Source organism: Gopherus evgoodei, chromosome 7, assembly GCF_007399415.2.
Source record: "Gopherus evgoodei ecotype Sinaloan lineage chromosome 7, rGopEvg1_v1.p, whole genome shotgun sequence".
NCBI classification, from domain to species: Eukaryota; Metazoa; Chordata; order Testudines; family Testudinidae; genus Gopherus; species Gopherus evgoodei.
Window position 1 is genome coordinate 44836533 of NC_044328.1, and position 21068 is coordinate 44857600.

The 21068-nt window shown below is 40.9% G+C and overlaps 1 protein-coding gene across 1 annotated transcript in view; it reads right to left on the minus strand.

Moving 5' to 3' along the window:
• Nucleotides 1-21068, minus strand: part of LOC115654474 (hexokinase-1) — a 68571-nt gene that overhangs the window by 5437 nt on the left and 42066 nt on the right. The window contains exons 10-16 of the mRNA XM_030568808.1: nucleotides 19185-19489; nucleotides 16951-17099; nucleotides 16721-16840; nucleotides 15247-15342; nucleotides 14039-14138; nucleotides 5879-6062; nucleotides 2328-2483 (exon numbers count right to left, since the gene is read on the minus strand). Of these exons, the coding sequence (XP_030424668.1) occupies nucleotides 2328-2483; nucleotides 5879-6062; nucleotides 14039-14138; nucleotides 15247-15342; nucleotides 16721-16840; nucleotides 16951-17099; nucleotides 19185-19489 (1110 nt within the window). The remainder of the gene's footprint in view (nucleotides 1-2327; nucleotides 2484-5878; nucleotides 6063-14038; nucleotides 14139-15246; nucleotides 15343-16720; nucleotides 16841-16950; nucleotides 17100-19184; nucleotides 19490-21068) is intronic.

The window sequence follows — 21068 nt, forward strand, 5'->3', positions numbered from 1 at the left end:
GAGAGAACAAAGAAGCCAGTGCTTTGTATCTATAAAAGCTAGATCCTCCTGTTAAATCAGGTCTAAGAATGCTGGCAGTTTGGAGTGAGCACGAAACTACATAAGGCAGCGCTATTTCTTGCTAGAATTAAGTGTTATTTTTGTTTTGTTTATAACCCTTTGCTATCTTTTGCTCTTAAATCCATGTTCTTTGTTAATAAACTTATTCTCACTTTGACTACAAGCTCTCTCAGTGTGTGTATAAACCCAGTTCTGCTAACAAGTTGCTTTATGTACTGGCTCTTTGGAGGCCACAAACTGTGTGTTACTTCTGTAAACATCAGTAAGAGGGACAGGACACAGCAGGGTAGACAGTTTTGGGGAGGCTCAGGACCAGAAGAATTGTTGGTGTCACTCTGCAAAGAGTAACTGGGCTGGTGGAAGTCAGGATGAGACCACTGTGCTATGGGCATGCTGCTGGTGTCAAAGCTCTGAATCATAGCTACATTAAAACAGAGGTACCCAAGGTTACAGAGCAGGCAATGACAGAACCTCTTATTGGTCTGGGTGAACCCACAAATCATCATAGGCACATCTGGCAAATATTTGCTGTTGAAGCCAGGTTAGGACTCACTAGAGTGTCTCACAATCTTGAGCTCATTTCTCCACCCTATGCTGCTGCATTCAAGCATCAATTATATAAGGAGTCAAGGCAAACACTGAAACACGTTCTATTTAGAAGTAATACTGGTTCTACAGACTGGATTTTTTGTATGTCTCTTCCCTCCTCATTTGTTCTAAAGGATATTTCCATGAGAAAAGTCTCTATTATACTAGGCTTTTCCTTGAAACATCAAGTGGCCTTTAAATTACTTTACAATATACTATCTTGGTACTAATAGTACAATACAAATAAATCAATGAGTAGCTATTGCTAGTATAGCTTAATAATTATATCTCTACTACTACATACTACCATATGTAATCAATAAGAACAAGGAAATTGTTTTTGTTTTTGTTTTTAAACATACAAACAATAAAATGAAACAGCAAAAACATCTTTGATTACTATCACTATGACTCAGGCTACGTCTACACTAGAGAGCTTACAGCTGCATCGATGCAGCTGTACCATGCTAAGATCTCTCGTCTAGACATTCTATGCTGACTAGAGAGCACGCCTGTCAATAACTACAGCATCTCCTACGAGCAGCAATAGCTATATCAGCAAGGAAAGTTCTCCTGGGCTGACATAGCACTGTGCACACTACCATTTATCCTGGCATAATTTACATTGCTCAGGACGGTGTTTTTTTTCACACCCCTGAGCAACATACATTTTGCCGACATAAAAGGTAGTGTTGACATGGCCTTAGCTGGAAATACTCCTATGAACTGACAAAACATTCTAAAGAATTCTTCTTGCAGCCTTTATAGGCATCCAGTACAGATAAAAACAAAATATTTTTCCTCGTATTTACAGAAGTATTTGAGCACAAAATCATTTTTCTGTTTCCTGATCCCATTATTTCCCTCCTTAAAAGTCATATAGTTCTAAGGTGAACTTCCCATTTCATTACTGCGCTCTATAAATAGTTTTGCTCATCTGGCATGAATCTTTTTTTCCCTTCTAGGTTATCATGTGCACACTCAGTTGGACAGGTAAAACTACTGTCTGACACTTAAAAAGGAAAATGTTGCATTATATAAATGTTAGAATTCCTAGAGGATCTTATTTTCAGAAAAGGTAGAAGACGCCAAAACACATTATTAAAGTTTTAAACATATGTTATAAGGGCAAGTTAAACAGTTTAAAATTCCATGAGCTGAGGTAATTAGCCTGAATCTCACTACTGTATGAAAAGGAAAATAGTAACATCTAGCTTACATAAATATACACAAAAGATAGAGGTCAAATCTGTAAGGCTATCCATGACCACTGACATTTGTGCCATTAAACAGTTACCAATGTGTATAAGTTTTGACATCAAAGAATCTGAGAGCTACACAATTTAGGCCTTGATCCTGCAAACACTTGCTTAGGGGTCAACTTTACTCATGCAAGATGGGACACTGAATTCAGTAAGGCTACTCAATGAATGTTTGCAGAAGCAGGGCCTTACAGTTTACAAGCCAATGTGTGCTTTAATAAGAACTGAATGCCAAGCAGTTGCTCAGATTTAGTTAGTAAGGACACATGTTGTATAATCTATCACATTTTAATTCTAGAAAAATTCGATGACAAGCAGAATTGAACTGCACTCCTATGTTTCCTCCCCTCAAACACCAGTACTAAATTAGACATGCGCTATTTCAACTGGAGCAATTCTACCAGGCATCAATCTTACCTCTCAATCTGTGAAAGGAACTTGGTTTCAAAGATACCTCTGGTCTTCAGTGACTCTGAAATTTGACCTCTAAACAGGAATCCCCTTTTAGTGAAGTCAATCAAAATATTGCGAACGATTTCTCCCAGGTACATTCCACTAATCATTTTCTCATACCTGGAATTAAAGACAATGGTACAATTCAGAAGGAATGTTATTTATAAATAATTCAGTTAGTTTACATGAATATGCCGAACAGTAGTGAAGAGAGTTTGATAACCGTCTCATAACTGGAGTTTTAGATATTAAATGGAGCTGCCTCGGTGTTAGTAGGTTACACAGACAATGTGCGTTCAGAGCGGAGTTTCAGTCCCTGGAGCATTACCTCTTTTCATAGAGGAGTTCTACAAAGAGCAGAAACTACTGGGTAACACACTGAAAAAACTATTAGAGGGGTAGCCGTGTTAGTCTGGATCTGTAAAAAGCAACAAGAGTCCTGTGGCACCTTATAGACTAACAGATGTATTGGAGCGTAAGCTTTCACGGGTGAATACCCACTTCGTCAAAGCTTATGCTCCAATATGTCTGTTAGTCTATAAGGTGCCACAAGACTCTTTGTTGCTTTTTACACTGAAAAAAGCAAGTGCATGAACAACGGCAAAAGTAATAGTACATGTTCATGAGTATTTCCAGGAGTATAGCTTAATTACCATTATTTATTGGTTTAATTATGGATGAATTCATCAGTACAGAGAGTAGGGCTATTTATACCGTATCACTGAAGGTTTTATTTCAATGTCTGGTTGCACTTAATCTGTTGCACGTGTCCAGATGTGGAGGCAACAGTAAATGTGCCAAAATGCATAACAAATCCTTGCATTGAAAAAAAAAAAAAAAGAAAAGAAAAGAAAAGAAAACCAACACATCTTGATCCAAACATTGCATGCTGGGACTTGCAATTTCTCAAGGACATGCATCTATACCAAAGATTATGGAAAATGCAACGTGTTCCATTTTATCCAGATTATCTTTGCCTCCTTAGAATTCTGGCCAAGTTGCTAAGATCATGCTCAACTGGGCAGAATTTGAGCATTTCTGTCCTAAACTAGCTATTTAATAATATTATAGCTGTTTACAATAAATAGTTGTGACAGACCTTGAAAAGGAATAATTGAATTCTCTGAGGAAACTCTTTTGTATTAAATTTGATCCCCCTTTCTTTGGATATACATGCAGCCAGAGCAGTATTTTACTTATCCTCATCCTTCACACGGGTGTTATGAAGTGTAATTAGGTGTACTCAAATCATGCTAGGTTCTTGAGATGAACGGTGTTACACAAACTCAAATACTGTACACTATTGGAATCCATGCTTACCAACCCTCTTTGCCCAGTTCCTGTAACTAGCTGTCAGTTTTGCCCCCAAACGTGAGTACGACAGTTCCTGTTAGCTCTCCTAGCTATTACTGAATTGCTAACATGATTCTCAAATGTTTAATGTATTTGACAATTACTAATGTTAGAATTTTGCTAATTCACACTTTGTTCATACACAAACACAGAAGCCAGTGGTCAATTCCCATTTCTCAGCAGTGATACAGTAACAGAGACAATGGAGTACTGAGGTCCCATATTAAACTTTTCTTTGAAAATGCAGGGAATTTGATATGACACTTTTATTACTATCAGGTGCTCAGCTGATAAACATTTCTAAATGAACATTTACTGGTTTAGGATGAAATATTATTTTAATAATTAAAACTAAAACATAGGAACACAGGACATAGCACTGGATGGGACCTCCTGGAGGGCCACTCCCATGCTATCTCATCATATAATCCCATTCATAAATTTATCAAGCTCTGCCTCAAAATTAGTTATGTTATTTGCCCCCACTAGTGCTATTGGGAGGCTGTTCCAGAACCTCATTCTTCTCATAGTAAGAAACCATGTTCAAATTTCCAGTCTACATTTGTTCATGGCCAGTTTATACCCATTTGCTTTTGTGCCAACATTGGCCTTTAGCTTAAACAGCTCTTCTCCCTTCTTGGTGTTTACCATCTACCCCTTGTGTATTTATAGAGAGCAATCATATCCTCTCTCTCAGCCTTTGTTGTTCTTGGTTAAACAAGCCAAGCTCTTACAGCGTAAGTCTACACAGCAAACAAAGGTGTGATGGGGCGTGAGTATACTCATGCTACCTTTACTCCAGCAAATTATCAATAACAACAGTAGTGAAGCCATGGCAGCACAGGCCTCAGCATAGGTTAGCTACCACATCATCAGTGCACTGGGGATCCTGGGTATGTACTAGGGTAGCTAGGCCATGCAGAAGCCTGTGCCATCAAGTCTTCACTATGGTTGTTACCTGTGCTAGCTAGATTAGCACTGGTATATTTACTTGTGCTACAATCACACTTTCATTTGCTTTAAAACATACTGCTCGGTTTTCTCTTGTAGAATACTCTCACCATTCCCATGATCATCCTAGCCACTCTTCTCTGCAGCTGTTCTAGTCTGAATTTATCTTTCTTTAACATGGGTGACTAGAATTATACACAGTACTCCAGTCTCCACATCTGTTAATTCACTGCAAGGTACATTTTGCTTTTCTTTGTTTAATCAATAATTCACTACGTTACGGTGTCTTTCTCAGTCTTTTGTGCAAATCTGAGATTTTACTGGCTCCTCTATTCAACCTAGGTACAAAGTAACATTTCACATTGGAAGGGGGCCGTATAGTCCAATTATGTCCATGAACAGTCTTGTATCCTATAAATGGCCTCTCTCTTAAATGCCTAACTCTCTTTGAATTATATACTCCTTTGGCAGTTCATTCCATGCTCTCTTTGCTGTCATTGCAAAAAAGCGTCTCCCAGCTTCCTCAGTGCCTGATCCTTTATGGACTTCAAATTGTACCCTCACATTTTGGAGCTTTCCAAGCAGTCTGCCACCTTCTCTGTATTCCTCATGTGTTTTTACACTTCAAATCATATTTTTATAGGATTACTGTATGTTTATATGATGGCCTGTATACACAGCAAGTTAGTATGCAGCAAGCTACAGCGTGAATCTGCAGCACACTAGCTTGCCACATGTTAACTCATTTTGCAGACCCTGCTACCTAAAAGGACAGTACAGCATTCTGAGCTGATGTTCTGGGCATGTAACAGCTCATCGCACTTAATAAGCAGACAGCTGCATTTTCAGGCAGCTGAAATTTCCAGATGACTGTGAGAAGGTAGTCCCTAGCAAAGTGCGGTGCAGTTTAACAACCTGGAGGTGACAAAGAAAAGGATGACCAACACAGAGTTGACATTAGAGAAAAGATTGCAACCACTTGACCTGTCAGAAATGGAGAAAGTCATCCATCTGGGAAATCAGGAACAAGGGAGCTCCTACAGGGGACAGTGACGGTGCAAACTATTATGTCCTCTTAATCCCTCTATTTTCCATAAATGGGTTAATTACACCACTTTTAAAATCAGCTGAAGGCAACATCACTTATTCCTAGCACATCAGATTCCATAAATTTTACATCATATTTCTTGCTAGATTTCAGTATTAAATACCTTTGTTTTCCAGAATTTAACGAATAATCATCGACAGCTTTGTCATAAATTGTTCTGATGTCATCCAGGCATCCATTGTCTCCAAACGCACCCCATTCCATGTTCACACACATTCGTCCTTGATCTCCCTCTACCATCTCTACATTTCTCATTTCCTCCATGTAACATGCATTGCTGCCAGTGCCTAAAACAAGTGAATGAACAGATTATTTTTTTAAAATACCAGAACAAGCATTAGAACCCCTTATGGGCTTTATCCATATATTTATAAAATAATTTCATATTGTAATAATGATAAATCTTCAGTATTTATAAAGAGATGGAACTAAATAATCCCCTCGCTGGTACAGTGAGGTGCAGGGATATTACCCATGCAGTGCCTCCTCTGCAAGAGGTCTCCGGCTGGCCAGGGCTGAATTGCACATGGGAAGGTGGAGAGGAGCACACTTTGTGCAGTACAGGGTACAGTTAGCAGCCGATGAACCTAGGCTCTTCAATTCCAGTTGGGCTAGTGCTTCCTAAGAATTTTTAATACACCTCTACCCCGATATAACGCGATCCGATATAACGCAGATTCAGATATAACATGGTAAAGCAGCGCTTTCGGGGCAGTGGGGCTGCGTGCTCGGGTGGATCAAAGCAAGTTTGATATAATGCGGTTTCACCTATAACACGGTAAGATTTTTTGGCTCCCGAGGACAGCATTATATTGGGGTAGAGGTGTACAAGAGGGAAGCAGCACAATATCTGACAGAAGATTAACATGCAACTCTAATCAACGTGCAACTGAAACCAAAATTGCAATCCTGAAGTTATTAGTTAGCTTTGACTCACTAAGCCAAAATTCCCACTGGGTTCAATAAGAATCTTGCCTGAATAAGGACCTCAGTATTTAGCTAATTATTAGCATATTTCCCCAAAATTCTGACATCCATCTAAATTTAAAAACAAAAGAAAATTACAGGGATTGTACACCTGCCAATATTAATAGCTAACTGTTGAATTACTCTGTGGCTGCAACCCCTCCATATTGCTGCCCAATTCTAATTTGAGAAAGAAGAGAAAAAGGCATATTTTCAGAAAGCCCACTGCTCAGTGAAACAAAAAAGAAACCCATTTCATGTGCGGTAGTGTTTTACTGATGCTCATAGAATACAACTGCCATAAATCCCATACAAGAGAACGCCATGTGTTGTTTCCATTTTCTCTCTAGTTAGCCTGCCAAAATCACAATATTAAACTTGACCTGCATAACTCTAAATATATTAATGATTTGTCTTTGATTCATCTAAGCAATCTTTCTATGGTCCTGCATGACCCACTGAGATTATATAGTTATCCTAGCCTCATTGCACTCTTTAATTGTGTGAATCATCTTTTTTTCTCTATCATATTACTGACCATTTCTTGATTTTTTTTATTTATTATTATTTTGTAAAGAAAACAATGGTAGTTCCAAAAGCAACTGAGAGGCTACTGTCCCACAAAGCTCCACTCTCCAAAAGGCTCCACCTGCAAAGAGTATCTTGTGATTGTAACCCATATTAATTTCCATTTTAAACAATCAAATTGGCAATACCAGATATATATGGAAGCTCAAAAAGGTCATATCAATGTTGAAAGAAACCTGTCCTACAGGTCTGTCCATTTCTAGCTCTGGAAACCACACATTTTGCTATACATTCAACCACATATTTTACTATACATTACATTATGACTTGACAGAGGAAGTAATCTGATTGGCAGATGGGACTGTATTAACAGAGATGGAACAAATTAGTTACATTATGCTGCACCAGAGTCCAACCAACACTGAAGAAATCCATCCTGGATACTAATTCTAATCAGTTCTTGATGTCCAGTATCAAACCTTCCCTTCCTGAGCAAGCCCATAGAGATGCTAGGCAAAGGCTGACTGCAAGCCCATCTAACTTAATCTGATATTTTAGACCAGGCACAATCTGGATTCACACAAGGCTACAGGATTGAAACCATTTAGTGGCACACTGATGATCTCCTGTTGTCAATGGATAGAGGACAGATATCTTCCTGAGTTTCTGCAGCATTTGACACTCCTGCCCATTTGACACTCCACTGCTTGCTGCCCTGCCTGAGAGTGGTGACAGGAGTCAAGAGGAATGTGCTAATATCATTTGAGTCCTTCCTGGAGGGATGCACCCAACGAGCAGTAATGGAAACTGCCTCTCCACCACTTAACCTCTTCATTTGTGGATTTACAGGGATCAATTATTTTACCTATCCTATTCAACACCTACAACAGTCAATAGGTGACTTGCCTAGCAAGACCTGCTGAACTCCTTCTGAGCAGACCTGTTCTTCAGGGTTCAACCTGCTATCAGAATAACTCTTGCATTGTCCTGTTTGATTGTAGGAGGACCATGTGAACCAAGGGGATCGTGAAAAAGGCATGAAAAAGGCATGAAGTAGGCGGTCTGTCCATGAAAGCAGAAAGGCATCAGAAAGGGAGCTCAAGCTGTGTCCACAGAGCAAACAAAACTAATGGCACTTGCTCTTCTGCCTGGTGGCAAACAGGTCCATGTGGGGAGGTCCCCACCTTTGGAAGATGAATCTGGAGACTTCCAGACGAAAGGGCCAGGATCTGCAGAGGTGATCCACCTGTATATTCCAGGCTCCCAGGAGATGTGAGGCCATGAGATGAATGGAGTGCTTTTGCGCTGTCCCACAGACAGATGGCTTCCTGACACAAGCACAAAGATCAAGCCCCTCTCTGCTTGTTGATGTAAAACTTGGCAGCAATGCATCTGAGACTAAGGTTACCAACGGTTGAGGGGTAAAAAGGGTACCCCCATCATCACCTGTCTCAGGTTTATCCACCAACCCAGGGAGGGGAGGGACTGTGAACATGGAGTCCAAGTGGTGTCTGCTCAGGACATCTGGAGGGGCCTGAGGTGCAACCTTGCGTGCTGAACCACATACGTACAAGCTGCCATGTGACCCAGCAGCTTGAGGCACCCCTGAGCTCATGATTGAGTAGCCAGGACCTTGGATCTCAAGTCTGATGTGGTCTGGAATCAGGCCTCAGACAGGAAGATCCTGGCTTGGGTCAATTTGAGCACTGCCCCAATAAATTCTATTCTCTGAACCAGCACAAGAGCTGACTTCTGCTTGTTTATCAGCAGGCCTCACACTCTGAAGGTGGCTCGGACCGCGCTGATGCTGTTCTGTACTTGGCTGTTCAACACACGTTCAAGATGGGCCAGAAGCCCCCTTTGGCCTTTGGGATTAGGAAATATTAGGAATAAAACCCCTTCCCTCTCAGGTGCTGAGGATCTTCCTTCATGGCCCCCATACATAAGGATTGCACCTCCTGGACAAGGAGTTGCTTGTGAGAAGGATCCCTGAAGATGGAGAGGGATGGGAGGCAGGGATAGAAACTGAAGGGTATATCCAACAGTCACTGTGCTCAGGATCCACTGGGTCTAATGTCTGAATGACCATGCTGGGCTGAAGGGCAACAGACGGTCCAAAAATAAAAGAAGTGTGTCTTAAATAGTGACAGGTACAGTGCTCTCAGGTACACCTTTTAAAGGTCTACTTGGGACCGCCAGAGTCTCTCTGAAACCCCAACTGAGAGGTTGAGGTGGACAGGATGGTGAGCGCCATTTTCTCAGTTCCTGTCTTGGAGCTGCTGAGAACTGAGGAGGCTGGAAGCTGATGGAACATAAAGGCCTAAGGATCATAGAGTGGCCCTCGAGTCCTTCAGCCCATGAAGTCTCATGTCCATCTGCTGCAAGAAAAGAAAGTGGCCTTCAAAGAGGAGTTCTCTCTCATGAGTCCAACAGTCCATCCAAGGCCAGAGGACCGGAGCCAAGAACAGTGCCTTATGGTTGCCGCAGAGGCCATTGCCTTGGCTGCTAAGTTGGCAGCGTCCAGAGACACCTGGAAAGAGGTCCAGGCTATGTCTTCTTTCAGTGACCAAAGTGGAGCAGCACCCGCTTCCACCTCCATATGGTGCCAGGGTTCCAGGGACAAGTGACGCACCAGAGATTAGGACGCTTGGATCAGGGAAGGTTTGCCCCTAGAAGGTGCCAGAAAGGCGCCCAATGTTCCTTGTTCCCTCCTGCTTCCGGATACCATTCTTATCCTCTTGCAAGAGGACCGCAAACTCCTTCCTTGATTTTGGGGGCAGGAAGTCTTTGAATTTAGTCAGGGAGTCCCACTGATTAAAATTGTCTCTCTCCAGCAAAGCTTGCTGGTTGGAAATGTGCAGCTGAAGGCTAACCACTGAATAACCCTTTCTTCCAAAAAGGTCTAGTCTCTTAGCTTCTTTTTGTTTTGGAGTGGCGCTTGACTGCCCGTCTTTTCCCTTTTGTTCACTGCAAATACTATCATGGACCCTGGGAAGTGTGGGGAGAGGTGAGAGTACAGGTATTCAAACCCACTTGCCAGCACATAATACTTCTTTTCTGCCCTCTTTGAGGTGGGGGCAGAGAAGAAGTTTGCTATAGAGTCTTGACTGGTCCCATCATGGCCGCATTGACGGGCAGGGCCACCTTGGATGGAGCTGCTGCAGCCAGGATATCAACAAGGCTGTGTGATGTCTCTGAGCTCCTGAATTTCCAGGCTCAGGTTCACAGTGACCCACTTCAGAAGATGTTGATGGGACCTGAAATCACCCTGCAGAAGCAGGCTCCTAGGACCCATGATGGCCTCATCTAGAGAGGATGAGGAGGAAGCTTGCACCATAGGAGGGGCTCCTTCCTCTTCTGCCTCAACTACATCTACCGAAGCCACCTCCTGGACGTCGGGACCAGGGTCGGGATCCGGTGCTGAGTGGGAAGGTGCGGTAGCCTGTCTCTTGGAGATCATCGAATAGGAGTATTGGGAGGGAGGACCTGGTGCCAGGGGAAACCTCAGAGATCCCAGTAAGGCCACCTGGATTGGCCAGTGACCCGCTGGCCAGGTGTGGGCTGAGGAACCGGTACAGCAAACTGGTGGTGCATACACTGGGTACCGGTGATAGGCTTTCAGGCCTTCAACTACACATTTCCAACCAGCTTTCCTCTGAAGAGGAGTCTTCTTTCAGTGACCAAAGTGGAGCAGCACCCACTTCCACCTCCATATGGTGCCAGGGTTCCAGGGACAAGTGACGCACCAGAGATTAGGACGCTTGGATCAGGGAAGGTTTGCCCCTAGAAGGTGCCAGAAAGGTGCCCAATGTTCCTTGTTCCCTCCTGCTTCCAGATACCAGAGCTGACAGGTGTCCCATTGCGGTTGGTGGGACCAGTAGAGAAAAAAAGTCCCTAGCTGCCTGGAAAGCCTCTATGGTCAATGGCACTGTCAGACCACTGGCACTGTGGTAGCTTGCTGGTGTCAGTGAAGGGTCCCACACCAGACTCAACACCGCAGGCAGAAAAGACAACTGTACAATAGATAATTCTTATTGTTAAATGTATTCTAATTTTAATCCAGATATATTTGTTTAGGAAGGTGGAATTTTTACATTTGGAGCTGGAGGCTATGGACAATTGGGTCATAACTCTACTAGCCATGAGATAAACCCAAGGAAAGTTTTTGAACTTATGGGAAGCATTGTCACACAGATTGCTTGTGGGAGGTAAGATCCATTCTGTACTAGAGCTATGAATGGCAAAAATATTTTGTACACTGAGCATCCAGTTGTATAGCAAAGTATCTGAACTCTGACCCTTACAGATAAGGGGTAAGAACAAAATTGCCAGACTTTAAGTACTTAAATGTGTTATCTTAAATAGTATTGAATAAAAAATTTAAGAAAATTGTACCACCAAGATAGTGCCAATACGGTCCAGGATCAAAAGAGTGGCCGAGCACAGGTCTCACTATTCTGCCTTTTCCCCGCTTGTCTCTCTTCTGCACCAGTGAACGCCCTCTATCGGCATGCTGCTCCTTGTGCTTCTTCCTTGACATCGGAGACAGTGAACGGTGATAGGAAGAGCTCCATGCTGGGGGAGCATTTTGCACCGATGCCGAAGTACTCGGTGCTGAATCAGAGCCACTCGGTTCTGAGACTGGTCTGAGGATGGCTTCTGGGAGGATAGCCTTCAGCCCAATGTCCCCGTCCTTTTTAGTACAGGGTCTGAAAGTCCCAACAGATCTGCCAATTGTACCTCACATGGGTTTCCCCAAAGCACTTTAAGAAGCTGGAGTGCAGGTAATTTATGGTTTGCCACGGTAAGCACAAGGCTTGAAGCCTGGGGACTAACTATATACATTAATACTAATTTTAAAAATTTTATCCACTAAAGTGTGATAACTATAGTGAAGAAGGAATCCAAAAACCACTGGGAAGAAGTCTTGCCGCAGCAAGAAATGTTGTTCCAGCAACCATCATAGGCGGTAAGTGTGCGGTTCCAGAAGGCACTAGAGTTGTCCCAACAGATACCACTGAGGGAAAACTTTCCACGGCGCATGCACATCTTACATGGGATGGACATAAGCAAGTACTCAAAGAACACATATTTCAAGGGACCATTCAAGGTGAAGTGGCTCATTAACACTCCACCAGTCATAGGGGAAAAGGGGGCGGGGGTGGACGGGGAAGACAGCTGATGGGGGGGGGGGGGCGTTAGCAGTGGTGAGCTCCAGCCAGTTGTTCCAGGACAACCAGTTCTAAAAAAGTTTTTGAATTTAACAAAGGCTCAGGCAGCTGTCCACTTGGTCCCAGCCCCAGCTCACCTCCCCCTCTCCTCCGCTTCCCCTGAACTCTACACCCTCCTTCTCCTCCCCTCCCCTGCTTCCCGCGAATCAAATGTTCACAGGAAGCCTGAAACAAGCAGCAGTCCGGCTCCACCTGAGCGGCTCCCCCTGGCCCCGGCCGAGCAGCTCCGGCCCGGCCCGACAAGTTGGGCCCCGCGGCGCCGGTCCCGGTGCTGGCCGAGCAGCTCCAGCCCAGCCCAGCGAGCCCACGGAACGGACCAGGTCCCGGCCCCCGGCCCCAGGCAGTGTGGTAAGGGGGCAGGGAGCGGGTGTTCAGTGAGTTGTGGGGGTTGTGGATAGGGGTCAGGGCGGTCAGAGGGCAGGAAAGAGGGACATTGAATGGGGGCAAGGGTCCCGGGGGGCAGTCAGGAAGGAGCAGGGGTTGGATGAGGTGGGGGGGGCAGTCAGGGACAGAGAGAAGGGGGGTTGGATGAGGCTGGGGTCCCGGGGGGCCATCAAGAATAAGAGGAGGGGTTGGACAGGGCGGCAGGGGGCAGTCAGGGGACAGGGAAGGGAGGGGGAAGGGTCAGGGGTCCCCGGGGCGGGGGGTGTCAAGGAACATGTGGGGTTGGATAGGGCACGAGGAGGGGGTGAGGTGAGGAGGAGAGAACCTGTTAATATTTTGGCAGCTCATCACTGGGTGTTAGTGGGTTATAGATTGTTGTTATAAACCATAATTCCAGTGTCTTTATTCAGTACATGATTTTTAGTGTCTAGCAAAGTTGTGAATTTAAGCTCCCAGGCTCATCTTTTGTAGGTGTTCTGCAGTTTTCATTTGGTGTGCTTTGCTTTACAAGTCTGTCTTGGGCAGACCCCATGTTCAAGAAAAAGTTGTGGGTCATCATACTAGTGAATTAGGGATACATATTACAGAATAAACTAATGGGTAATCATGTACTGGCAACTTTGAGCTCACTTTTGCATTCATTCTGTGAAACAGATTGATTTTCAAGTTAAAATATTCAGTATTGGTTTATATTTATTAGACAATATTTCTGATGATCAAACAAAAAAGAACTAATATTTGTTGATTTTTTTCACCTAACTGACTTAAATAGATGGTTCTGGGGAATGTCTATTAGTCAAACGCTATATTTCACTTCTGTATTCTCTGTATTAAAATGAAACTGTCAAAAATAGTAATGGGGGAAATGGCACATCTCTCCTGTTAATAATATATATTCAAGTCTAAGTTTTAAAAATATTGCATGGATTCAGATTACACTTTTCAAGGAAACTATTATCCTATTCATCATAAGAAGAAACATTACGTCAGGTTTGAAGAAACTCCACATACATCCCAGATACGGATTTAGTTAACAATAGGAATTAGAGGAAACACATCCGATCATGTGTCTTAATAGTCTTAATTGAACAAAATTATTTGTTTATAAGGATATACTACAGTTGAAATAAAAATAAAAAGTAATTAATACCTACCCACAATGAGTCCTATTTCACAATTTGGATCTTCATATGCACAAGTCATCATAGTGCCTACTGTATCATTCACCACTGCCACAACATCTAAGTCAAATTCCTTTGAACAAAAAAATATATTTCTATAGAAAAAAAGTATTGCTTTGTTTGCAATATATCAAACCAACCCTTGCAATGTTTGTTAGGCTGCAAGAATTAACCAACTGTCTAAAATGTGCTGAGTACAAATGAATAAAAATATACACTTAATATTCAAGAATCAAAAGATGTTTTTCTTTTAAAACAATAAGTAATATAATTTGCATGCAGGTATCATCACTTACTGTTATACTGTGCTGGAGTTGTACAGTATACTACTTTATTGCAGTGCAAATACCAATTTAGGTTAGGACATTTTTAATATTAACTGCTTATATAGTCACATATGCACGCACACACACGCGCGCACGTACTCTATAGGCAGTCATATAGTGAATGTTGCTCAAAGCTTTTCACTATAAGATCCTATTTTCAGTTGTTTGTAACTGCGTCAGGCTTAAACCATGCAGGCTGAAACTTTCCATGCCTGCTGGTTTTCTCAGGCTGAATTGTTCTGGAAAATTTTGCCTAGAAAAGTTCTGCCATTTCCAATAATACAATAGGGGAAAAAAGTATGTTGTTTTGCCTAGTAAATTTAAAAAAAAAAAAAAAACCCACTCTTACAAGCATTTTGTTGAGAAACTCTAGTATCTCCATTCTTTGAAGCAGGGACCTGAAATTTGACAGGGGTATTGTGTTGGTGTCAGGGATGTGCCTTTTGTCATCCCAATGAAAACTCACATAAATTTGTCTGAATTACATGCCTCTGAAAAATGTTAGTTCATCCATGCTCAGTAGAGATGTGTTAAAGTTTGGCAAATAAACTCCCTGAAGATTTCATCTGCACTGAGCATGCTCCATCCCCTCACAGCTCCTATACACCAACTGGACTCGACATACGCTGTCCCCACAAAGCAACCAACATGGAGAAACAAGCGGTTTTGTCTGGCAAGAATCTTTCTTTTCTGTATTTCCTAGCTCCTTTGTAAGATGTGTACCATTTGTGTAAATACAAAAGCAAAGTGCATCCAAATTCATCAATGACAGAATGCCAGAGGCGTAAGAATTCTATCACACACAATCAAGTTAACAAATACATTCAAGAAAATAATAAGATATTGAAATGTCACCTCTCTCCTTCTAATTCCTTCCCTAAGCAAATACACTACATCCTCTCCTTCACAATCAGTAGCTTTAAAGCCTTTGGTCCAGTTGAGGAGGATACCCTAAAAAGAAGAAATTTTCATTACTAAGTTTCTGAGTATGTCTTTCATTAGAACGTAAGAGTTTTTAAAAAAATATTCTGAAACACGTACACGGGTTTAAAAGACTGAATACATACACGTACATAAAAGCACATACATATCAAACATATCTGTTGCAAACTGCAGTTAAACCCATGGGACAAAACAACAGTGTTCCACTGCAAGAAGTTATACATTCTAACCCTGATGCCACATTATATGCAGATGGCAGTGGTGATCTCACAGACATGACTATGACTCAGAGATTGGAACCCAGTTGTTGGATTGTACACCTGTGAACCACAGATATGGAGTGTTGAAACAAGGAAAAGCATCTACAGCATTCTCTGGGAAAATACAACACAAGTATAGGAATGTACCACAACCCTCTACTGAACAGCATATACTGTGTATTTCAGTCATGCTCAGGTTCTCTCTCCCAGCTGGAACAGCTCTTTTAACTCATTTGGTTAAAGGATCATTTTTCAAGCTGAAGATGATTAATTCTATTCCCTAATACTGTAGGTGGTTCACCCTCAACCATAGTTTTTGGACAGAGCTCACCATGTTATGGCTTTGTTTTTAACTTAAAAAATGCTTACCTGACATAGACAAATACTCACTTTACATACTGTAAAGTATGCATTTTAGAGTGAAAAAACGTCTCTTAAAGATTCAAAAGGACTTTTATTGGTGCCCTCCTTTACATATGAATATTACTCTTATTTTCAATATGAATTTTCCACTTACTCCAAATTTCAAATATTTTACTGTGAAGCTACATTTAGAGAGAAGGTCTCTTTGCCTCTTTAAAATTTTCATCCACTTTTTAATTTGGACTAAAGCAACGAATTCTAATTGAATGACAGAATCTCCAGAATTACACAGCAATCTGCTAATTAAATCATTCCATATTCAGCTCAACACTGAAAATGCAAGTGAAAAAAAAAGTGAAATGTGGGTGCTATTGTCCCAGATAAAGGACCATTTGCACTTTGAAGATGCTACAACCTTAGCCAAAGAAAAATCACATTACAGGGAAAGAATGCTACTACTCAGAATGTTACCACATGCAGTAGATGTTGAATTTGATATGAAAATGTGGTAGAGAAAGCCATCTTTCTAACACAGTGTTGAATAGAATAATGTTACTCTACTATAGAAGCCAATATTACATTCGAGGCACATAAGTTGGCAACTCTTTCCACAGACTTACTCACACAAGCATTCCCATTGCAACCTTTAATAGAACTACCCATGTGAGTAAGTATTATGCAGCCTGTGTGAGAGTGGAGAATCAGGCCCAGAAGAAGCTCTAACGGACAGATTCAAAAGATACAAGATATTATAAAAAACTTACAGCATCTAAACTGGTCTGCTTGCAAGGGAAGGAAAACGTAAAGCCAAGGGGAAGTCGTGCGCCTTTTATTCCCATGTAATCCAGGAAGTCTGAGATACAGCTAACAATGTGATCAAACAGCTTAAAAAAGAAATATATAAACATTATTACAATTAGTCATTTATTTAAATATATATTTATACATTCTTTGCAAATAAGTGATAATGCTAAAAAGAAATTGAAATGCTCACTTCTTCTCCAGTACCCTGCATGACCTCTATAGGAATAGCATATATTTTATTGTGCATTTCAACTGTTCTCCTTTTACCACTACGGATCTTCACAAGCAAAACTCTGAAGTTTGTTCCTCCCAAATCGAGAGCCAGAAAGTCTCCATTCTCTGTAACAAAATATGTATACATTTTAGGAACACAAAAACAAAGCGTAAGCAGGTGTCCATTTTTCATTTTCCAAGCAGGTATTTTGGCATAAGGCTCTGAAAATTCTCTCAACCGTCTGAAGGTTTTAAAGATTTTTCATGTTCATTCTAAGCCTTCTCCCTGCTTATTGACAAGAACAGAAGAAATACATTGCCATATAGCTGCTGCTCCTTCAAAAGACAACAATGACTGGGTGGTCTTTGCCACTGCACATGCTCAACTCAACTACACATTCTTTAAAAAGTGAAGAATTCTCCAGGAAGTCAGCAGATGGTGCTATGTTCCTGTTTCAGCAATTGCAGAGTGTGGTCTTGAGCTGTATATGTGCTTGAGACAGGCATGGGGAGATAAGGAAAGAAAAAACGGAGTGGCCATTCTGTCTCTGCTGTGTATGGAAGACAAGAGAAAGCATGAGGCTGCCTCTGCTGGTTGAGGTATCTATTCCTATATATACACACACGGTGACCAGATGTCCTGTTCTTAAAGGGACAGTCTCATTTTGTGGGACTTTTTTGTATATAGATGCCTATTACCCCCATCCCATTTTTTCCACAGTTGCTATCTGGTAACCCTACCTATATAGGAACGATGAGAATGGAACCAGCCACTTTTCATGGACTGGAGTCAAAGCTGTCTGAAACACTCCCACTGACTTACAGATTTTGCACCAAGTACTAGATGAGGCAAAAGTACCTGTAAACTCTCAACTAGTCGAAAGCTGTGGGGCACGGAGCTGCATTTATATTTATGTATAGGCTCACAACTGCCACTCTAATTTACAGAAGATGTGTTAAAAGAGGACTTATAGCCTTGACTCAAAATTTCTTCTTTTTGATGGTTTAAGAGTTTTGTAGTGAACACAGACTCTACTCCAGACACAAATCCATTAGCTGGATCCAATTCATTAAATTACAAACTAGCATTTCAGCTCCAAGTTTATGGTTTTTGTTTTTTTGCACCACAGCATCCTGCTTGGCTGGAAGTACAGTCTGCTATGTAGGCCTTTACTAGGGCTGTCAAGCAATTAAAAAAATTAACCATTAATCACGTGATAAAAAAATAATTGCATGATTAATTGCACTGTTAATAATAGAATACCATTTTTTAAGTAGTTTTGGATATTTTCTACAGTTTCAAATATATTGATTTCAATTACAAAACAGAATACAAAGTGTACAGTGCTCGTTTTATATTTATTATAAATATTTGCACTGTAAAAACCAAAAGAAACAGCATTTTTCAATCCACCTAATACAAATTTCTTTACTGTGAAAGTTGTATTTACAAGTGCAGAATTATGTACAAAAAACCCTTCATTCAAAAATAAAAACGTAAATCTTTAGAGCCTACAAGTTCATTCTGTCCTACTTCTTGTTCAGCCAATCACTAAGACAAACAAGTTTGTTTACATGTGCAGGTGATAATGCTGCCCGCTTGCTTGCAATATCATCTGAAAGTGAGACCAGGTATTCGCATGGCACTGTTGTAGCCGGTGTTGCAAGATATTTATATGCCAGATGCACTAAAGATGCATATGTCTCTGTCTCTTTGTGCTTCAATCACCATTCCAGAGGACTCTAAAGTTTTACACTGTAGACTCTAAAGTTTTACATTATTTTGTTTTTGAGTGCAGTTATGTAACAAAAAAAAAAACACTATATTTGTGAGTTGCACTTTCACGATAAAGAGATTGCACTACAGTACTTGTATGAGGTGAACTGAAAAATACTACTTCTTTTGTTTGCCATTTTTACAGTGCAAACATTTGTAATAAAAATAATATAAAGTGAGCACTGTCAACTTTGTATATTGTGTTGTAACTGAAATCAATATACAGGTATTTTAGAATGTAGAAAAACATCAAAAACATGTAATACATTTCAATTGGCATTATGCTGTTTAACAGTGCGATTAAAACTGCGATTAATCACAATTTTTTTTAATCGCAACTAATTTTTTTTTTTAGTTAATTGCGTGAGTTAACTGATTAATCAACAGCCCTAGTATTTACCATGCTGTTCTTGCATCAATTGTAATGAAACTACCTGTTCCATCTGGTGTGCTGCGAACAAAGGTAGGCAGCATTTTTACTTTTGCATTTTCATGAGTTTTCTTCCTCAGCCCAGCTTCTATTTCTGTTCGCATCCTTTTTTTAATCTGCAACAGCTGCTCGTGAGTAAGCTTGAATTCAGCCAGAGTCTCATCTATCAGCCTGTGCTGCTCAGATAACCTGTATGCTACTGCTGTGACCATTGCAGCACCCTTTCCACTGCCACTCTCAGACAGAAGGAATCGCACGTCAGAGTCAGGAACTAATCGCCTCGTTGTTTTCTGCAAGCGTCTGGCATATCTGTAAGAGAAGATCATAAAACCGTAACCTCTCTCTGGTCAGCTCAAAAATCTGCACTGGTCACCACTGGCTATAAAACTTGAAAGGAGCATGGGAAATAGTTTTTCTATCTTTGAAATTTACCAGTCCCTGTTTTCTGCTGAACAATGGATTTTTCCTTGGAAGTGTCCCAACCAAGCACACACAAGCCCCAAACCTCCTTGGGCAGTGCTTTCCTCATATCACATAAGCTGACATATGTCTTCCCACGTAAAAGGAATCATCATGACAAAAGGGTAGAGTGGAAAAGTATTTATCCCATAGACAGATTTTTTCCTGAATTCAGATAAAATCCTAGCAAAAGCCAGGGAAAAAAAAAAAACTCTCAGAATATCATCCTCCTAAGAGGACATATCAGGGTCAAACTGGATCACCCTATGGTGTGAGCTACTATGGCATCTCTTATGTTATTGCAGATTCCCTTTAGCTGGAATCACAATAATTTGATTTTTCTTTTTAATACTTAAGGGGAAACATAAAATTAATTTAAAAACTCAAAATATTAGCTTATAAATTAAAAACAACAGAATAAACAAACAGCATGCACTAGATACCTGATATCTAGAAGAAGTGATAAAAATAATAGTCTTTTTCCCATAACAAAATACTTTCAGGGAATATTTTCATTTTGAACAAACAAAATTTAAAAAAATATTCACCAAAATACCAGAAAATTTCCACAAAAAAGATTTAAGAAACAAACATTTTTGTTTCTTCCAAAAATACTCCACACAAAATATTTATCCTTCTCCAACAGATCTATACTATATGCTCCACCCCCAAAGCAGTATCACAATATTTTAAGTAACTAACTTTTCCAACTAGATACTGTTTGTTAGAAGTAGTACACGCTTCCAGCTTTTGTGTACACCAAAATTCTGATGTGTGACGACAATGGTATTGAAGACCAGAGTAAAATCATTTGTTAGGACTAATTTTTAACTAATTTATTAAACAGATTATCACTTCATTATGAAAAACATTCTAGCCTCTGCACATGAAGGATACTAAAGAAATCAAGCCTGCACCCTTGTTATTTCTGTCAGTTTTGTGGTTTTGGTGCTGAACCTGCAAACACTTATGCACATGCTTAACTCTAACCCATGACGTCACAGGTAAGTGTCTGCAAGACCAAAGCCTTGGACATTGGTTTAATTGTTAGAACTAAAATATCTTCAAGTGACTAAACAAGGAAATGGTAACTCTGATACGCATTTAAAAAATAAGACTGCCTCCTCTATGAAGTTTTCATAAATCTGAACTAGTACATTATAAAAATGCAGCTTAGAAACGGAGGAAAAAAATAAGCTGCTTTTATAAGGACAAGGAAAGGCAGACACTATTTTTGCCTTCTAACTTACAAGTATAAGCCCACGTCCAGACTACCCCGCCATATCGGCGGGTTAAAATCGATTGCTCGGGGATCGATATATCGCGTCTAATCTAGACGCGATATATCGATCCCCGAGCGCGCTTATATCGATTCCGGAACTCCATCAACCCCAATGGAGTTCCGGAATCGACACGGAGAGCCGCGGAC